The sequence below is a fragment of the Arachis hypogaea genome, chromosome 6, assembly GCF_003086295.3.
Source record: "Arachis hypogaea cultivar Tifrunner chromosome 6, arahy.Tifrunner.gnm2.J5K5, whole genome shotgun sequence".
In the NCBI taxonomy this organism is placed as follows: Eukaryota; Viridiplantae; Streptophyta; class Magnoliopsida; order Fabales; family Fabaceae; genus Arachis; species Arachis hypogaea.
In genome coordinates, this window is record NC_092041.1 from 82708543 (window position 1) to 82730843 (window position 22301).

The following is a 22301-nucleotide window of genomic DNA, read 5'->3' on the forward strand; positions in this document are numbered from 1 at the left end:
TTTCCTCCAAGATACGAGTGTACCTGGAATAATAAGTAGCCCACTATTCGAAATAGGATTTGGTGATGTAGAAACTACGATCGTACACCATGAAATTGAAGTGGTCCCTACGCTGCTGATTCTTTAAGAGGCAAGAATCAAAGTCTTCTTGGATGGTTAAAGCAAAGTGACAGAAAGGTTCATCATTTCGAGGTTGTGGCATTGGTATGGCTTGAGAAAGTCCAAATTGTCTAGCTGTCATATTTGGAGCATACAGGGTGATTTTGAATTTCTCCTTTTTGTGTAAAGGTAACCCTGTTGGTATTACTTGTAGAGCCAGCATGTTTGCCCAACTTCGATTTGCAAGATCATTTTCTTCATTGGTATCAGGAAAGAGTAAACGGTCCAACCAAACAAGACCATGGTTGCGACGCAAGAAAGGAGTGAAATTGAGTTGGTCATTGTCAAAATCTTTACAAGAATGGAAAAGGGAGAAAACAACCCAAAATCTATCTTCATCTAAATCGGTGTCAGAAAAATTTTGCTTGAACTCAGTCAATCGAAAACCTTCAATGTATTGCTTGTCAGTGTTACCACTTCCAGGTTTTGTCATAAAATTTTCAAAAATGGCATTAAGCCATAGTTGGAGAAGCCATAAAGGGCCTCCTGCACTGATGATTTTGTTATCTCGGAGGTCACAAACAAATTGACTAAGTTCTTCAAAAATGTGTCCTAAGAAAAGCTTGGCCAAATTGAAGGCTTTCCCTTCGTAAAGAAGAGTGGCTAAAGGAAGATAAATTCTCGACATTTGGAAACTTCAAGAGCAGAACAAGATGGCATTCAACCAATAAAATAGGAAGGCAACATGTTCATTATCGGTGATTTTTGTACCTTATGCACCCATGTTGTGGGCAATGAAGTCACTGTAAGGGTTGGTCATGACCACGTTGTATTGACGCTTTGATTGCATGTCAGGAGTGCAGTCTGGGAAATTGATCGGAAGCCCTGTAATAGCAGCCACATCCAGAAGAGAAATTCCAATCATTCCACATGGAAGGTGGAAGTTGTTAGTTGTTCTGTTCCAGAAACAGGTCACGGCCCCAATCATCTAAGGGTGAGTGGTTAGTGAAAAGTGGGAGAACCTTAGTAATTCATGGATTCCTGAAGATTTCCAATCAGCATTTTTGGTGGGCTCAAGATGCCAATACCAAGCTATGAAATCGTAGCCCCTAGGACTAATCTTCGGATTATTCCTGAAAGTTTTTTTATTGATAAAATGAGAAATATTGAAGGATTGATTTATCAACAAATCTTCCCCTTTGGCACTTGGGAAGAAAGAGAGTTTTTTGTTTTCCTTTTCTAGAGATTCAATTGGTCCAAGAGAACAATGCGTCTCGGCTCCAATGGTGAAAGTAATTAGGATTCTGGAGTCTTTGGATGGTAAATGAGGATCGTCGATGACTTCATCATTTACTTGGTTGAGAATGAAAAGAGCTTGTGGAGATGATGGTACAATTTTGTGACCTTTTCCTTTATCTTGAGTGGTAGTCTGAGAAGAAGAACCAGTCATTTTCAGGAGGAATAAAAGATTGAAGATTTTGTGAAGAAATCTGAAGCCGTTACTGAAGAAGGAATGTGAAGAGAAGTAACTTCGCGAAGAAGATGAAGTGACGGAGAGAGAAAGCGCAAGTCTCGAAAAACGTGTCGAGTGGATCAATCGTAATGGAAGATTTAATGGTAATTATTATTGATTTGGGAACTGACGTTTCTTTGGATTAAATACTCTATTTTTCGATAATGATATCAAAAGCAATCATATCAATTCAAGGGGGCAATTCGTTGGTCGAAAATATTTTCTACCGAAGAGAGTTGTCAGATCGATGTGAATTAAGTTTGATTTCTCGAGAAGACACGTACATAGGTATGAGTTTGAGAGTAGTTGGTGGGCGAAATTGTGATCACTACAACTCAAATAATCCCCGGTGATGAATCCAAAAACTTGGTATTCAATACCATGGCATAAACACAACTTCGCACAACTAACCAGCAAGTGTACTGGGTCGTCCAAGTAATAAACCTTACGCGAGTAAAGGTCGATCCCACAGAGATTGTTGGTATGAAGCAAGCTATGGTCACCTTGTAAATCTTAGTCAGGCAAACTCAAATGGTTATGGATGATGAATAAAACATAAAGATAAAGATAGAGATACTTATGCAATTCATTGGTGGGAATTTCAGATAAGCGTATGGAGATGCTTTATCCCTTCCGTCTCTCTGATTTCCTACTGTCTTCATCCAATCTTTCTTACTCCTTTCCATGGCAAGCTGTATGTAGGGTTTCACCGTTGTCAGTGGCTACCTCCCATCCTCTCAGTGAAAATGTTCAACGCACCCTGTCACGGCACGGCTATTCAGCTGTTGGTTCTCGATCATGTCGGAATAGAATCCAGTGATTCTTTTGCGTCTGTCACTAACGCCCCACAATCGCGAGTTTGAAGCTCGTCACAGTCATTCAATCATTGAATCCTACTCAGAATACCACAGACAAGGTTTAGACCTTCCGGATTCTCTTGAATGACCATGAAGATTCCGGTTAAAGAATCCAAGAGATATCCACCCAATCTAAGGTAGAACGGAGGTGGTTGTCAGGCACACGTTCATAGGTGAGAATGATGATGAGTGTCACGGATCATCACATTCATCAAGTTGAAGAACAAGTGATATCTTGGAACAAGAACAAGCTGAATTGAATAGAAGAACAATAGTAATTGCATTAATACTCGAGGTACAGCAGAGCTCCACACCTTAATCTATGGTGTGTAGAAACTCCACTGTTGAAAATACATAAGAACAAGGCCTAGGCATGGCCGAGAGGCCAGCCCCCAAAACGTGATCAAAAGATTCAAAGATCTAAAGATGAAAATACAATAGTGAAAGGTCCTACTTATAGAGAATTAGTAGCCTAGGGTTTACAGAGATGAGTAAATGACATAAAAATCCACTTCCGGGCCCACTTGGTGTGTGCTTGGGCTGAGCTTGAATGTTACACGTGCAGAGGCTTTTATTGGAGTTGAACGCCAAGTTGTAACGTGTTTCTGGCGTTTGACTCCAGAATGCAGCATGGAACTGGCGTTGAGCGCCAATTTACGTCATCAAATCTCTAATAAAGTATGGACTATTATATATTTCTGGAAAGCTCTGGATGTCTACTTTCCAACGCCATTGAGAGCGCACCATTTGGAGTTCTGTAGCTCCAGAAAATCCATTTCGAGTGTAGGGAGGTCAGATTCCAATAGCATCAGCAGTCCTTTGTCAGCCTTCTTATCAGGGTTTTGCTCAGGTCCCTCAATTTCAGCCAGAAAATACCTGAAATCACAGAAAAACACACAAACTCATAGTAAAGTCCAGAAATATGATTTTTGCTTAAAAACTAATAAAATTCTATTAAAAACTAATTAAAACATGCTAAAATCTACATGAAATTACCCCCAAAAAGCGTATAAAATATCCGCTCATCACTTCATATATAATTTCCTCTCCTTCAAGATTTGCAACACAAATCTCAAATGCTCTTCATGATCCTCTTCAATTTTTGAATACACCAGTATGTCATCTATGAATACTACGACAAATTTATCCAAAAAGGGTCGAAACACCCGGTTCATGTATCTCTTAGTGCAACTAGGAGAAGGCATTAAACGAAAACATGTGCCATGAACTCTTCCATGATTGATATTAGAACACTTGGTTAGGTCGGAGGCATAGCCATCAAAAAGCCTCAACTTTGCAACTGGAGACACATGTTTTGTCTTTATTCTAAGGTTAAAACCTATCACCCTTTTGACTTAGCCCATCTATCATCCCTATTGACACAAGATTTAGTTTTGGCCTTCAGCACACCTCAGTTAAGTCCAACATAGCATTGTGGTTATCTTTGGTTCTATCATTATCCATCATCATATGGATGATATTATCAAACACGTTCTTCTCAATATGCATTACATCGAGGCAATGAAGGACAAGAAGATCTTTCCAATAGGGTAAGTCCTAAAATATACTCCTCTTAATCCAGTTATGTTTGTTACCATATCCAGAAAAATGTAACTCACAACCCTTGTCAACTATTCTGGGATAACCGCTAACCCCACATCAATATAATTAAACTAAATTCAAGGATAAATTCAGAATTCATGTACTTCTTTGTTCTTTTGAATTAAAAACATTTTTCATTTAAGAGAGGTGAAGGATTAATGGAATTATTCATAACTTTAAGACATAGTTACTAAACACTAATGATCATGAAGTAGAGACACAAAACATAGATAAACATATAATATAAAAACCGAACAGCAGAAAAGTAAGAACAAGGAATGAATCCACCTTAGTGGCATCTTCTTCTTGAAGGACCAACAATGTCCTTAAGCTCTTCTATGTCCCTTCCTTGCATTTGTTGCTCCTCCCTCATTGCTCTTTGATCTTCTCTTATTTCATGGAGAATGATGGAGTGCTCATGATGTTCCACCCTTAATTGTACCACATTGTAGCTCAAATTTTCTAGGGAAGTGTTGAGTTATTCCCAATAGTTGTTGGGAGGAAAGTGCATCCCTTGAGGCATCTCAGGGATTTCTTGATGATGAGCTTCCTCATGCATCTCTTGAGATCCGTGGAGGGTCTCTCTTGCTTGCTCCATCCTCTTCTTGGTGATGGGCTTATCCTCTTCAATGAGGATGTCTCCTTCTATGATAACTCCAGCTGAGTAACATAGATGGCAAATAAGATGAGAAAAAGCTAGCCTTGCCATGGTGGAGGACTTTTCGGCTATTTTGTAGAATTCATGGGAGATGACTTCATGAACTTCTACTTCCTCTCCAATCATGATGCTATGAATCATGATGGCCCGATCCACAGTAACTTCAGATCGGTTGCTAGTGGGGATGATGGAGCGTTGAATGAACTCTAACCACCCTCTAGCCACAGGCTTGAGGTCCAGTCTTCTTAGTTGAACCGGCTTGCCTTTGGAGTCTCTTTTCCATTGAGCTCCTTCCACACATATGTCCATAAGGACTTGGTCTAACCTTTGATAAAAGTTGACCCTTCTAGTGTAGGGGCGTTCATCTCCTTGCATCATGGGCAAGTGGAATGCCAACCTCACATTTTCCGGACTAAAATCTAAGTATTTCCCCCGAACCATTCTGAGATAATTCTTTGTACTCGGATTCACACTTTGATCATGGTTTCTAGTGATCCATGCAGATAGAACTCTTGAACCATTAAGATTCCGACTTGTTGCATGGGGTTGGTTAGGACTTCCCAACCTCTTCTTCGGATTTCATGTCGGATCTCCGGATACTCATTTTTCTTGAGTTTGAAAGGGACTTCAGGGATCACCTTCTTCTTTGCCACAACATCATAGAAGTGATCTTGATGGCTTTTGGAGATGAATCTTTCCATCTCCCATGACTCGAAGGTGGAAGCTTTTGTCTTTCCTTTTCCTTTTCTAGAGGATTCTCCGGCCTTAGGTGCCATTGATGGTAATGGAAAAACAAAAAGATTATGCTTTGACCACACCAAACTTAAAGTATTGCTCGCCCTCGAGCAAGAGAAGAAAGAAGAGAAGAAGAAGAAGAAGAAAATATGGAGGAGAGTAAGAGAAGGTGTTTCGGTCAATGTGTAGAAGAGGGGGTTTGTGTTGTGTGAAAATGAAGTAGAATGGAAGGGTATATATAGGGAGGGGAGTGGGTGTAGTTTCGGTCATTTAGGGTGGGTTTGGGTGGGAAAGATTTTTGAATTTTGAAGGTGGGTGGGGTTTATGGGGAAGAGTGGATGGATGTGAGTGGTGAAAGGGGTAATTGGGAAGAGAGGTTTGAGGTGATTGGAGAAGGGTTTTTGGGAAAGTGTGTTTATTGGAAAGAGAGAATGAATGTTGAGAAGAGGGGAGAATATGTTAGGTGGGGATCCTGTGGGGTCCACAGATCCTGAGGTGTCAAGGATTTACATCCCTGCACCAATTAGGCATGTAAAATGCCTTTGCACACCATTCTGGCGTTTAAACGCCGAAGTGATGCACACTCTGGGCGTTCAACGCCCATGTGTAGCATGTTTCTGGCGTTGAACGCCAGCCAGATGCACCTTACTGGCGTTTAAACGCCAGTAAGTCCACCAATCCAACTGAAGCTGATACCTAGTTTCAGGCTATGGAGCGAGCACTGCAAGCACAGTTGGTACCTGAGGAGCAGTGTGTTGAATTTGCTACCTATCTGCTCACATCCCGACGACTTCGCCCGTACTTCCAAGCGCATACCATTAAGGTTCAGACCAACCAGCCCAAAAAGGGGATATTACAGAAAACAGATCTAGCAGGAAGAATCCTACAGTGGGCAATCGAGTTGTCTGAATTCGACCTCCAATACGAGGCGCAACAGCCATTAAATCACAATACCTAGCCGACTTCATTGCAGAATTCACAGACATCCCGGAGATCCCCATAGAGTGGAATATATACGTGAACGGCTCCTCGAATAAAACCGGAAGTGGTGCAGGTGTGATAATCGAAAGCAACCAAGGAACCCAACTTGAACTTTCCCTCAAATTCGGATTCCCGGCCTCAAACAACCAGGCGGAATATGAAGCGTTATTAGCTGGTTTGAAGCTGGCTAGAGAAGTTGGAGCTCGAAAACTCAACATCTATAGCGATTCACAAGTTGTTACCTCACAAATAACAGGGAGCTACCAAGCCAAAGATCCTACAATGAAAAAGTATTTGGATAAAATCAAGGAATAGCTCGGACAACTCGAGGAATATAGGATCTGCCACACCTCGCGAGCAAAACGCCCGAGCTGACGCACTCTCAAAACTAGCCAGCACCAAATCAGGGGGCAACAATAGAAGCCTCATCCAGGAAGTACTACAGAACCCGTCATGGTCAATGTTCTTTCGTAATTAATATTATATGTAATGGTTATACTAAGCGTATATTAAAATCAACCATTAATAAAGTCAGTTATTAGTATAAAATACATGTTAAAATATAAATACATATTAAAAATAAATTAAATCACACGTATATTTATATACAAATATATTAATAATTAATTTTAATGGCTGATTTTGCTATACAAATAACATTTTTGTATATGTAACATATTCCATTAATAATCGTTAATCAGCGTCACTCATATATGTAGATAATAGGATTATGAAAAACAAAGCGAAATCTATCTTGGACATCATATTAGGTGACTAAAAAGAGCAAGAAGCAATAAGATGCATGCATACACTTGCATCTTATGGAGGGGTTTGGCTTACTTACATTTCGAAAACTTTTCAAGTAACTCTTGCCACGCCAATAATAACTACAACAATAATCAATTTGCATTTGATATAGTAGTTATTAAAAATATAATTATCTATAAAATATTGTTAGCCATATAATTATTTATGTATTTTTTTTATTAATTTAATTTTTTTTAAAACGTGATTTTATGATATAGTACAAGAACGTTTATGACCTAAGCTATACAATTCGATCCTTGTTATCCAAAGAAGACCAATGCAAAAATTTACAAAAATTCAAAAAGTGATTTTTGAATGAGAAGCCTGCTAGAACTTAAAAATATAATCATTATTCATGTACCTCTTCTATCAATTTAAAATTTTGAAGAAAATAATTTAATGACAATTTTTTTTTTATTAATTTAAGTTATTAAGAGAAGTAGTATCACGAAAATAGTCAATCTTATTTAATAATAGCTATATATGTTAGTTGTTATTAACTTCATGTTTGAGTAAGCTAAAAAGAATGGAAAGATGCTAGTTTAAAGTTTTAAAAGTAGTTATTTAGTTTAAGTTAACTAGAGATATATAGGTTAACTATATATAGCTAGTATTGATTGTAAATGGTATTTAAACTCTAGCTTTAACTTCTCAAGGTGAATTCTGTGTTGATAACAAATAAGTGTCGTAAGAACTAAGAAGTAGTAGAAGACAATGATGGATCTTAGTAATTATTAGTAAGGTTGGATATGACATGGAAATTTGAAAGAAACACATCATGGTATCGATAATTATTTGATTGTTGGTCCATACACCTACTTTTATATAATCTTAAATAATCTTCTACATACGTCACTATTTTTGAATTGGTGTCACAAATAGAAGCCAATTCAAATTTGTGGCTGAATTACGGAGTAAAATATTATTTTAATTTTTAATATTTAAATTTAGTCTCATATTTTTTATATTTAAAATATTTTATTTTTATTTTAAAATTTTCAAATATCTTTAATATTATCCTACTATTATTAAGTATGAGTAACGTCATTAGTGCATGTATAAGATACTTTTCTCTACTTTTTAGTTTTATTGTTTACTACTGCATGTTGCTTTATGTTTTTATTTATGCTATGTATAATTTCTTTTATACTATATGTAGAATAATTTAATCCCAAAATTACTTCGCTAAAGAATATAATAATGTATTTATTTCTTTGACTAATTTATCATTATCATTATTATTACTACTATAATCTGCTAGTAATTATAATTATGAGAAAGATATTATTTTTTTATTACCAATTATGTTACGTGTATATAAAAAATCAGCTATTAAATTAACTGTTAGTATAAAATTTGAAAAAAAAAATCTAAGAACTAATTACAATATAAGTCAACTAAGTCAACTTTCTTTTATTTGTAATAAATTTATTTTTCAACTAATTAGTTAGAGTTAACTTTATTCTTAATTGGTTCCTTAATAGAAATATTTATACATAAATTCATAATAAATTCTTTTTTTTTAAGCACGTAGATTTTTGTTTTAAATATGTCTTCTTATCTTTGATGCACTTTCACAAACTGAAAATTTTTTTTAGAAGACCAAAATATCTTTTTTTTCCTATTTAAAAATCATTTTACAAATAATTGATTTTTATAAAATCCAAAATAATAAATTCATATATTTTTCTTTCTTTGTTAATATTCAAACCCTTACACCTCTTGCATCATTGAATTTAAGTAAGTGTGACACAAATTAATAAATACAGGTAGAAATACACAACCCTACATATACTACTAATCATAGTTCATAGTCTTAATATATTATCAATACCTCAAATATACACTTAAGTAAATGATGAAAGGGATTGAAGCATTTGTCTCTTTCACCTATTGGCCCTCTAGTCCTCAATCGACTCTTTCAATTGCACTTTGCCACCTTAATTAACTGTTACGTGTAATCAATTACACTTATAATAAATATTGACGGCGTGGCTTGTTATCTTCTACACAATTTTCATGTTGGACACGTCCCATAATTAACAAGTGTTCACTAATGAGGCTACATGCATTCTTTTTATTCTTTGCCTTTTTGATAGAATATCCTAGCGACAATGCTTTCGTTTTGGGTCATGTCATTAGTCAATCATCACCCAATTAAGAAAAAGGAATTGAAAAGGAAGGGAAAAACATAAACTAAATATCTTATTTCAGAGGAGAATTAGAAAAAAAAAAAACACTTGAGAGCTAACATTGCATCAGCAACATCGCTGATATATATTAGAGTGTGTTTGTTTACATACATATAACACTGAAATAAAGACATAAAAATATAAAATCGTATTTAATAAAAAAAAAGTATATTTTGTGTTTATTCTCACAGAAAAGATATAGAGATACTAATAAAAGATATAATTTATTTTTTATTTTTTTTATTATTTTTATTAATTTTTTAGGTTTAATTACTCTATTAGTCCCTATAGTTTTACCAAATTTTTAATTAGGTTCCTATACTTTTTTTTCTTTCAATTAGATCTCTATATTGTTTTAATTTTATAATTAAGTCCTTCCTAGTGTAAAAAATATTAGAGTTAACTGAATATTTCTTCGCAAATTGAAGGTATTTATTATAATTAAAAACTTAATTGAATCTTTGACCGCATGTATTTTGGTAAAAATATTATGTTAATTTTAACATTTTTAACATGAAAAGGACGTAATTACAAAATTAAAAGTAGTGTAGCGACCCAATTATTAAAAAGAAAAAAAGTATAGGAACCTAATTAAAAATTTGGTGAAACTATAGGGACCAATAGAGTAATTAAACCTATTTTTTATTATTATATTTTTTGTCTCAAATTTTTTAAATGAAAAAAATGAGAATAAATTAAATTTTTATAGTTTGTTCTAGTTTATCAACAAATAGAATACAAGTACACAAAATTTTAGAGTGAACTACCAACCCGACCCATGTCCGTTTCGTAGAATAACAAAGCAATCTCTGACGAATAAAGCAATCCACTTCGGTCCCTGTTCCATACTTCCGTGATACAAGACGGTCTCTGTGGGTGAATCTCCAGTAACTACGTAAGGAAAACGCTGAGCTGTCACAGTGAGCATGTGTTAACTTGCTAATGTGGATGAATGTTGCAGACGTGGACACCTCAAATGATCAGGGGGTTAATTGTCCCCATCCACATCAATAAAAAATGTGGTTGTTTTGAGGGAAGAAATTAACCGTGATCATCGACATGGAACCAACCAAACCAATGAGTATATTCCTCGCAGGGTTCTTGGTTTTCTCAGCCATAGTTGTCACCATGTCGAAGCCTGTATAAGACCAATGCACAACCACATACACCAGCATTGAACATTCCCTTCATCCTCATAGGGAGGAATGGCGTCAGATTTGAGGCTTTACTGTGAACAAATCCAACAACGATGATGAACACAATAACAAACGTAGTGACAATGGAGCTGAGCCAATTTGGGGTTGAGGTATTTCTAGTGCTACTCATTGCAACACTGTTGGCAATAAAAAAACGACAACAACAATTAGATCCAGCATGTTGAACCCTTCTTGGAAGGAATTCACCCGGATCCGAAAGAAATCCGGATCATTCTTGATCATATTGGCAAAATAAGAGGACCACAAACGGCTGGGGTCGGCAGCGCCTACAACAGCCTCGACGAGGATGTTTCCAGCAGCAAGAAAGGCAATGAAATCACCAATCTCGATGCGGAGGAAGGAGAAAGAGCCGCCAGCAACGGAGACGTCAACTGAGCATTCGGTGTAGAAGAGGGCGGAGAGGAGGGCGGCATATACGAGAATGATGGTGAGACCGACATCGGTGCGGGCCCCCTGGCCAATGATTACGAAGATTTCGGACCCGACTACGGAGCCGAAAGCGAGCCAGATGAGGTCCCAAGCGGTGAGACAGCGGTGCATGGGATTCTCACTTGCGTAAGGGATGACGATGAGCTCGTTGTTGTTAGAGGAGTGACTGAGGAGGCAATCCCTTAGATGGGGGCATGCGGAGGCAAGGGAGGCCCGGTAGGTGGTGAAGCTCTAGAATGAGGGCTCTGAAAAAAAGTCTTGCTTACTCCACCGCCAGTAGCTCCGGGTGCGGGTGTTGGGGATGGTGGAGGTGGGCGGTGGCGGCGGTTCCTCCATTCCAGCGTAGCAGTTGAGCGAAGATGGTAGAAGGAGGTCGTTTTGGTTGACGTAGATGGGACAATTAACCCCTGACCATTTGAGGTGTCCACGTCTACAGCATTTATCCACATCAGCAAGCTAACACACGTTCACCGTGACACCTCAGTGTTTTCCGTTTGTAGTTACCGGAAATTCACACACAGGGACCACCTTGCATCACGGAAGTATGGGAGAGGGATCGAAGTGGTTTATTTTATTCGTCAGGGGTTGCTTTGTCATTCTGCGAAACGGACAGGGACCGAGTTGGTAGTTCACTCCAAAATTTTGTGTCTCTATTCTTTATGTGTTGTTTTCAGTGTCTTGTCTTATCGTATCCTATTCTCAGAAACAACCTCAGCTTTATAGTCAACATTCGACCTAAAGAAACAGTTTATCTAAATTTCTTAAAAATAAAAATATTTAAAATTCAATTATATGAAATATCTAAAAGAAAAAAAGATTTAATGGCTAACAGAATTTATTATTTTTGGTCAGTAGTTTTCATTGATTAATTTTTTTAGTCTGACAATCTAACAATATATTTTTATCTTACACTTTTAAATATTGTTAATAAAAAATAAGTTTAATTACTCTGTTGGTTCCTATAGTTTTACGAAATTTTTAATTAGGTCCCTATACTTTTTTCCTTTTAATTAGGTCATTACACCAAATTTTTTTTAATTAAGTCCCTCTTGGCAGTAATTGGTTTAATTTTTTAAGGATCTAATTAAAAAAAATTGATGTAAGAACCCAAATAAAAGTAAAAAAAAAAGTGTAGGGACTCAATTAAAAAAAAAATTGGTGCAAGGACTCAATTAAAAAAAAGTACAGAAATCTAATTAAAAATTTCATGAAACTCTAAGAACCAATAGAGTAATTAAACCTAAAAAATAATAAAGTTTACTAATCTTCTAGTATTTTTCATATTCAAAATTCAAATTCAATAAGAATTACTCATTAATAAATTTCATACTAAATTTATTTGACATACAATATATTACAATGTGGTTGAAGTTAGTTGTTATTGTGTAAATTTTCTAGTAATTACTTGAAAAAAATAGCGGGTTAAAAGCTGAGAATACTATGAGGTATAGTTTATAATCAAAATATGTTTTCCTTGGCTGTTGATAAGTAGCAAATTAGTGAGCTAAGTTGAGGCACAGTGATTATAGGAAGTCCCTGCATCACGAAATGAAATAAGAGTAAACATAAGAATAGGAATCCTTTAATAAGAGAATAAAGAATTTATCAATTTGGCTATCACACTTCTGTTATTATTGCACACATGTTGGATTTTAGTTTTAAAAAAATGAAATGCATAATAGACCCATTTATGTAATGAACTAGAAGACATAAAAGAAATATTATAAACAAAACACTAAAAATAGTTTTGTTGTAAAACAACTAAATAAATAAATAAGTAAGATATAATATAAAATAAAGAAGTATTGATAGAAGACTCTAGCATTAATATAATTAGTTCAATAATGATTTGTATATATATAATAATATTATATGTTGTAATATATATATATATATATATATATATATATATAAAGATAGAAAATAGTATAAAAAATAAAGAGAGAGAGAATTGCATAAATATATATATATAAAGATAGAAAGAAGTATTAAAAGTAAAAAGAAAGAAAATTGCATTTGTTTATAGTAAGAGAAAAAGAGAGAATATTTTTATATTGCTTCTCTGTGTATATTCCTTGATGATTTATCCTCTATTTATACATGCAAAAATTTCATATTTTCAAACTCTCATTTAATTCATTCACTGTTGAGAATGTTAAACCGCCCATCATAAATGGGCATCCACCTTGTCATCCTTATCACAACACTCCCCCTTGGATGACCATTTAGGATTATTGCCTCGTTAAAACCTTACTAAAGAAAAACCCATTGGGAAAAAACCTCAGTGAAGAAAAAAGAGTACAATATCCTTTAGTGATGGGGACTGCCTCATTAAAAACATTGTCAAGAAAAACCCACTGGGAAAAAAAACCTGACCAAGGAAAAAAGAGTACAGTCTCCCCCTTTTGTCGACATCATTTAATGTCTCGAAATCGGCGCATCCCAATCTCATGTATCAATCTTTCAAATGAGGATTTTGGGAGTGACTTTGTAAATAAATCTGCCAGGTTGTCACTTGAGCGGATCTGTTGGATATCAATTGTCCCTTGATTTTGAAGATCATGAGTGAAGAAGAATTTGGGAGAAATATGCTTTGTTCTATCACCTTTGATGTATCCACCTTTAAGTTGAGCAATGCATGCTGTATTATCTTCAAACAGGACAGTTGGAGCTATCTTATGATCAATCAGTCCACATGATGACAAAATATATTGAATCAAACTCCTCAGCCAAAAACACTCACGACTAGCTTTATGAATCGCCAGTATTTCAGCATGATTAGAGGAGGTTGCTGCTATCGTCTATTTCGTGGACCTCCATGATATAGCTGTACTACCATATGTGAACAGGTATCCTGTTTGAGATCTCCCTTTATGTGGATCAGACAAGTATCCAGCATCTGCATAGCCAACTCATTGTGACTTGGATCCATAGGGATAAAACAATCCCATATCAACCGTTCCATGAAGATATTGAAAGATTTGCTTGATCCCACTCCAATGTCTTCTGGTTGGAGAGGAACTATATCTTGCTAGTAAATTCACCGCGAATGATATGTCAGGTCGCGTATTATTAGCAAGATACATTAGCGCTCCAATGGCACTAAGATATGGTACTTCAAGACCAAGGATATCTTCATTCTCTTCTTTAGGACGAAATTGATCCTTTTTCACATCCAAAGATCTTACGATCATTGGAGTATTTAATGGATGTGACTTATCCATATAAAATCTCTTCAAGATCTTTTCTGTGTATGTTGTTTGATGAATAAAGATCCCATCTTTTGTATGCTCGATTTGCAGGCCGAGACAAAATTTAGTCTTTCCAAAATCCTTCATCTCAAACTCTTCTTATTAAGTTGTGATACTCAAGTATTAATCTTAATTGGACATTGCTGGCTAGCTCACTTTTCACCAACTCTAGTCATTCCCCATGGAGTGATTAGGACTTGTGAGGTAGAGTTAGTGAAGCCACTTGACTTTCCTTCAGTTGTTAGAGGATAACTAAGTGGGAGCAATGAACCTTTATGATTGTACTTGGAAGAAACAACAAGGATAGAAACTCCAATTTTCTCCCCTAACCAATGCCTTTTATTTCAATTACATAACACCTCTTATTATTCATTCGTTGCTTTAATTTCTAGTTATTCATTTTTTCGTTCTCAACCTCAAAAATATCCAGAAAATTTCTGACCAATAATTTACATCATTGTGCCAACTCTTTGGAAAACGACCTGGAATTCTACTCTCGATTATTTATTTTTAATTGTGACATATTCTAAATTGATAGTGGAATCTTCGTCGGTTAAGACTGTACTTGCAACGCTACTTTTATCAGAGATTCTTAACCAGCATTTTTTCACCCATCAGATAGATCCTAGGAAAATATTGGTGTATGTAATGTGTTGAAAAAGTTAGTAAAATTTCATCATAATTGTGATGGAGGATGGATGTAGGCTACATTATACTAGGTAGTTGAACTAGGATACATCTGTGTGTCACTTCTTCTCTCTACTTCACTTTTGGTTCTGCTACTTAGGAGACAAAAATAAAATGTCTCTCAACTCATCACGAGACAAAAGCAAAAATATTTTTTAAGTTTCTTTGAAAAAGCAAAAAATAATATTTATCACAAGAAAATAAAGCTAAGATTCAATTCCTCCCGTTCTCTTATCCACGAATAACCATCAATATATAATAATCTGTAGGAGGAGAATTATAAAAAAGCTAATGATGTCATATAAAAGTTCTTCATAAGTATTTTTATCTAATTTTAAATAAATATTTGTTTATCCTGGATTCTAAATTGTCAACCGTAAAAAAATATATTAGCATTCATTTATTTTTTTTATTATAATACATAAAATATTTTTTTATTTTGTTATTGTTATTTGATTCTTGAATTTATATTTAGATGAAATTATAATATTGTAGTTAATGTAGTATATTTAATTTAAATAATATTTTAAAGTTAATAGAATCTTCCTTATTCCGTTGTTTCTATATTTAATTTAAATGATATTTTATTATTCTATATCTCCATCGATCTCAAAAGCCAAACGAAAATACATTGCAATAACAGCAAAGGGACTAGATTACTAAAGTGAGTTTATACTGTTGATATAAGAGAGAGAGAAAGAGAGAGAGAGAGGTGCCAAGTGTAATTAATTTTGATAAAAATATTAAGTAGTTCAAATATAATTTATCCTGTTTTTCATAATTTGATAATCCAAAGATTAATAGCTAAAATATCAAAGACAGAAGTCATTATTCAAAATTAGTTTGGGCCTAATTAAAAATTTTACTCTCATTATTATAAACCCTTTTAAGCTATCTTATCGTCTAACTTTAACATTATAATAAACAAATTAAAGACTGTTATTTAATTTCATATGTTTAAAAATTATTCTTATATTTCATAAGTTCGCATAATGCATGCATCTTAATCTAATTAGCATTTTAATTTTGGATAGTAAACCCTATTTACGTTGCTTACAATAGACCAGATGCCAAGTCTTATTTAATATACAAGAAATTATAAAAATAAAAGTTTAAGACAATGTACATTGTGCAACAAGAATGTAGTAGATAATCAACATCAAATAGACTCTTTAGAAAGAGTAACCAAAATAAATACATCCCATTTACAATCTGAATCCCCAAAATAAAATAAAGTTTACATATATATATAATCACATGTTAAGAAAAAAAAATCACTTAGATAATGTACAACTGATATTTTGACAAATTAAAGAAGGAGAAATTGGAGAACTGGATGAAAAGAAAAAAAGAAAAAAAAAGTTTGCAGAACGGAATGGATGGCATGAAACTAATTAGCACCTCACCAATCCCTATTCCATCCCTTTTTGCCATATTAGATGTCCATCTCTTTTATATCTACAACCCTAATCTATGAATATTCTTCTCAACATTAGTGTACAATTACAAAGCGACAGTGATTGTTCTCTTGCTTTAATTTTTTTTTCATATATATCTACTAACTCTGATCAATGATCTCCACATTATGATGTTCCAAATAATTTTAAACTTGCTTGTTTCCAAACACACCACACAAAACCTTATCGAAAATCTCCAGAAAAGATTCCCATTCACCTTTCCTCATGTCTCCAAAGGAAATGCCACTAATCTCGCAACTACTCCCTTCTTCTTCTTCGTTATTATTGTTGGGAACATCAAGAGGAACACTGGCCTTAACCTGTGAGCAAATTGTCTCTAACTCGCTCGGTGTTTCTTTGCCGCCACAAAACTCCCTCGTCATCAGTAACCCTATGTCGGTGAGGCAAAGACCTGCAGCTGCAGCATGCTTCAAGAAAATGGTGCAAACAACAAGAACCCTAATTGAGGACTCCCTCAACAGAGGAAGCTCTGATCTTAGAATCTGAGCGTCCTTAAATGGATCGAGTTTCGAGATGTAATCAAGTTCTGAGTTGGAGAAAGGTGTAGAAGCCTGTGGCCAATGGAGCCACTCAAAGTAAGGATCGTCAAGCCACTCAGGGAGGCAGAAGCCATGGTCAATGGGAACAAGATGAGCAGCAACACCAGGAACGAAGCCATGATTCATAACAAGCATGTTGCCGGCGTGTCTATCAAGGTTGAGAAGGCGAATGTCCAAGATTCCGATCTGGTGAACAGAGGAAACAGAGTAGAGAGAAGGTCCCAACTCGCCGGCATCGAAAGCGTGACCGATGAAGCGTTGAAGCGACGCGAGTTTAGGCGCGTCGTTGGCGAAGAAAGAAGCGTGAGAGAATTTGACGAGGGCTGTTGGAGGTACAGCAGCGAAGGAGCCGTGATCGAGGAGATATGCAGCAAGCTCACGGGTAGCAGCCTCGCCGATGCGAATTGAAGTCTTGAGGCCCGGCTGGCCCGGCAATTGAGAGCCCAGGTCCTTTGGGTTGTTTAAGGCTAAGGGCTCTTCGTCGACGGGCTTTGCTACGGCGATGTTTTTGCCGCTGATTGGATTGCAGAAGAGGTAGGCACCGCCAAGACCGTTTGGGAGTGGTTTCGGGTGAAGACCGGAGGCCATGGCAATTGCGACCTCGACTACCAGAGCGTGGACCGGAGCCCCGGTGCCGCGAACAATCTCGATTCTTGGATGCGAGGAGGAAGGGAGGTCTTCCCCGGATGATAAAGTGGTTAAGGGGAGGCATGGAGTGGAGAAGCTGCGATGGATGATGTCAGCTTCTTCAGATTCAAGAAGGTGAGTATGTTGTTGTTGTTGTAGTTTTTGTTTTTGTTTAAAGGAGTGGTGGGAAAGAGTAGCTCGATTGAGTTCCAAAATGGTCTGATCAAGGTGACTGAAGGATTGGAGCTTGCATCTCTGGGACCTGCTGAATGGCTTAAATCCGTGGTGTTGGTTAATGGCTACAGCCATTTTGAACAATCTCTTCCAGATGAGAAATTATTATTGTTGTTGTTATTATTATTATTGCTTGCAGCGCAAGAATGATAATGGTGGTGCATTCCAGGGGCCAATTTTCTTCTCACCAAGCAACTAACATACATCAAGATCCCCTAAATGTTCATTTTTCCCAAGGCAATCATCGCATCTGCAACAATACAAAAAGCAACACAACTCTTTAATTGGTGCCTTTCCTCTTCTCTCATAATCAAACAAATACCCCTTTGTATGTTTTTCATTGGAAACTCGACTGCACTGGTTTTCATATATAAAATTGATAGTTGAAATCATTAAAAAACTTTAAAAAAATTTGATTAAATTATCATTTAATATTTTCAATTATTAACTTAATACAAAAATAATATGAATTTCTATCTTTATTTAAACTCATTCAACTAGTCATAGAAAAAATTCATAGAATGTATTCACATATACACGTATAAAATTGATATAATTTGTATTCATTTTGCATTAATTTTGACATAAAGCATACATGCATGCATAAATATATATAAAGAAAAATGCTAGAGCATAGAATTTATTGTTTTTGGCTATGAGTTAGCTATCGATGTTTAAAATTATGGAATAAAGTATATTATTGTATTATTAGATTAAAGAAATTAGACCAAAAAAATTGAATTGATAGTTAAGTGATGACAAAAAATAATAAATTATGATGATCTTCTAATATTTTTCATATATAAATAAGAATTTGTTTATAATTAATTTTTAAACTCTATTTAAAAAATTATCTAAATATATAAATATAATTTAATAATTATATAAATCATTTTATACTATAATACATTAAAATTAAACTCTTAAGTACATATTAAAAATAATATTGACAGACACTAAATTTAAATTCATCATATATGTTTAGACTTTTTATATCTCAAACAACCTTTGTATTTATGCATTTTTTTTATATTTTACATATATAGTCTCAATCTCAGATATTAGTCTAGTATTTATATTTTGTTAGTGTTGATGATGCCAAAATGAGCTGCCGAATTTGCCCCCAAAAAAGACCTAACTATAATATTTTCAAATATAAAGTAGTAAGTTTACATTGTCAATATTTCCAAAATCATAAAAAGGAACAAAATTTAGATAATTTCGACAATAAAATTAAAGGCACTAAAAAATTTGTCTTGTATTATACTCTTTCCTCATTTGCAAATTTACTTTAATATCATAGAGAGGGCAACTCTCCCTCCAAAAAACATAAGAGGCGAAAAAAACAAGATTTATGATAAACCTGAGAGAACAATTGTATATCCTTAAAATCTATTACGATATATAGAAATGTTTGATAAAAAAAATATAAAATTATCGAAATTTATTTTATATAAAATAATTAATAAATATTAAATAAGATAAATTTTGACTTTTTTTATTTAATTTTGGTAATATTATTGTATGATATATCTTATCTGTTTTTATTGTACAAGCAAGAGACGGAATAAATACACAACCAAATTTTTTAATAAATAATAAATATTTGGTAAAAACTCATACGCAGTTGTCTTTATGTGAAGTTGACATTTAAGAATCGTTAGATAATTTGATAAATTTGAGATAATTATCATCTAACAATTCTCAATTATCAATTTCAGATAAAAACCACTGCAGGTAAATTTTTACTTAAATATTTACCTTAAAGGGGGTGAAAACCAAATGGCACTCATCGCTTAAACTTTGGATAGCAAATAATATCAGAAAAGCAGGCTAATTTCTGCGCATTTTTTTCTCGAATCCCTTATAACCTACACATTTTCCAACCACAATGTAAACAACAATGTTTAGATAAAAATGAACAAGTATATATATGTATATACATGTCCCACATTCATTAATAATCATCATATATTTTAATATGGAATGAAAATACGTACGTACAGAGAAAATCCAAGTACATGCATCTCTCGCTTTTCTGCACATGATTTGCTACAATTTTTTGAACCATAGATCATATAATATTCACACAATACACAATGCAATTTCAGAATATATTGTGCACACAACATTGTTTGAAATGAGCAATCATAAACACAATACACCATGTCATCATGCTATGAACAAAAATTGTAAGACAATCACTATTTACAACCATCTCGAAATATAGGAGGCCTCCATTATCGACTATGATCTTCAGAGATGAATCAATGACATATGCACGCATGGATAGCAATAAAGCAACAACGTTACGCACAAACATGCACATCCCCGCAAAAAGAAGAAGAAAACAAAATTCTTTTTTTTTTTAAAAATAATTAATCATCAATAAATCAATAAAATAAAGTAAAGATAAAATTCACTTTTTACATATTTCGAATTCAATGTTTCAATATTTTTGTATCAACAAACTACGAATTGATAGAACTTTTCATATTGAGATCATAAACAACGACGAGAAACCACCAAATTAAACCACCCAAGAAAAAAAAAAAAAGAACACCAATAATCTTTAATTTTTCACATGATGGATGGGAACTTGTTCTACCAGGAATCAAAAAAAACAAAAACACAAAAAGAAAAACATATATATAGCGAAGATGTTGAAATGATGATATGTATTATCATACCCTGAACACTTGTAAAGGTATTCAGGGAAATGAGAAGCAACGGGAGCGCGAGAGAAATCAAAGCGTCACACCGGAGTAATATCGAAATAAAACTCCACTACTTCTCACTTCCACTCCCACTCCCAAAACTAATTTAAATCTTCCCTCACCCCCTTTAAACACACAAATCCTTCACACACCCACCCCCCGTAACCACCCTTTTCCCTTTTCTTGTGACCTCTTTCTCCATCTATCTTTCTTTCCCTTTTCCACGTTACTATTTTTGGCACCACTCCAACACTTGGCATGCATGTTTCTGCATATAAAATTAGCATTCTTCAAAATCACCAAACTATAATATCAAAATCTTTTATTTTAGTATTGACTAACCTTCGTTAAACTGTAACCGTCTACTATATAATTTGGTTCGTGGCGATATCGCAATGTGACACCTGCCATGACCAAAAGAATAGGATGTGGTTAACTGTATCAAAATTAGCATTCTTCAAAATCACCTAACTATAATATCAATCTTTTATTAGTCTTTGCTCCTTAAAAAGTTTTCTAATGCCACACACTGTTTTTTATTTGTTTCTCCTGGAGTTTTGCTCTTGATTTGTTGCGTCGAAACCGCCATGGATTTGGTTTAATGTTTTTAGTTTCACATACACGTTGAATATTTACAAGATAAAATGTGTATCACACTATCAATCATGCTAAGTGTATAATAAAAATTAGTCATCAAATTTTTGTTAATAAAAATTAATATTAACATATAAAATATATATTAAAAATAAATTAAAATATATATTTATACATAAATATATAATAATTAATTTAGTAACTTATTTTTTAAAAAGTAATTATTTTTATATACTAAAATGACTATTTAAAAAAGAATGTCATTAGATAATTTAGTTTTTAAAAAATATTATATATACAATAAAAATTAATTATTAAATTAATTATTATATATATTTATGTATATTTATACATATCAATTCATTTTTTTAACTAAATAATCAGTTACCATTTACTAGAATAATCAAATATATTATAGTAGAATAATAAAATCAGCAATAGATATATAATTAATTTTTTTATAATAGTATTGTTAGTCGAATAAAATAAAATAAATTATAAATTGAAGGTGGTACAATTGACGTCAAAGATTATATCCGATAAGTTTTGTTTGTCGAAATAAGGTTGTTGATAAGAGAAAGGTATATGGTTGATGAGGTTGTCGAAGCAAAGCAGCACAGCTAAAATAGTGTTAGGATCAATGGTCAAGACAATTGAAGACAGTTATAATATAATATATGTATCTGACGGAACGGTTACTTTTTAAGTTTTGTATATGAAATATGTGGTGAAATTTGATTGGTTGGAGAAGCTTATAAATATACAAGTTCTAGAAGAAACAATGGTTGGAATTTGTTTTCAGAAAATACTCACGCACACTCATATTCCATCAACTTTATGAGTTTTCCTCGAGTCTCTTTTCTATAGGATTCCTTCCATGTTTTTATTATGTCGAAGGCATTTTATTGCTTTCTTTAAATTTAAAGTCATTTACTCTGCTTTTTGTATTTTCAATACAAGCCATTTAATCTTTCTTTACATTTCAGGTTTTTTTTCCCTTTTGTATTTGTTCAAAAAATTGCATATTTGAAAATTGATACTTGCAAAGAGGATTATGTTTCGCTCCTAGATTATTAGATACAAA

The 22301-nt window shown here is 34.1% G+C and overlaps 1 protein-coding gene and 1 pseudogene across 6 annotated transcripts; both read right to left on the reverse strand.

Moving 5' to 3' along the window:
• Positions 1-871: 871 nt before the first annotated feature.
• On the reverse strand, positions 872-11426 carry LOC112805659 (cationic amino acid transporter 8, vacuolar-like; annotated as a pseudogene).
• Positions 11427-16272: 4846 nt separating this feature from the next.
• Positions 16273-20776, reverse strand: LOC112696785 (phosphatidylinositol 4-kinase gamma 1-like). Of its 6 annotated transcripts, none has more exons than XM_072197189.1 (4): positions 20597-20776; positions 19911-19944; positions 19668-19777; positions 16273-18156 (listed from the first exon to the last, which is right to left on the reverse strand). In XM_072197189.1, the coding sequence occupies exon 4, from the start codon at positions 17979-17981 to the stop codon at positions 16632-16634; it is 1350 nt and encodes a 449-aa protein (XP_072053290.1). In that variant the 5' UTR covers positions 17982-18156; positions 19668-19777; positions 19911-19944; positions 20597-20776; the 3' UTR covers positions 16273-16631. The 6 variants fall into 6 exon arrangements, with proteins under 6 accessions (XP_072053290.1, XP_072053288.1, XP_072053289.1 ...); XM_072197187.1 differs by having other exon boundaries at positions 19907-19944; XM_072197188.1 differs by having other exon boundaries at positions 19911-19958.
• Positions 20777-22301: the final 1525 nt, after the last annotated feature.

Bases quoted from the DNA above. Each gene is read 5' to 3' on its own strand.
- LOC112696785 (XM_072197190.1), bottom strand. From the start codon at position 17,981: ATGGCTGTAGCCATTAACCAACACCACGGATTTAAGCCATTCAGCAGG.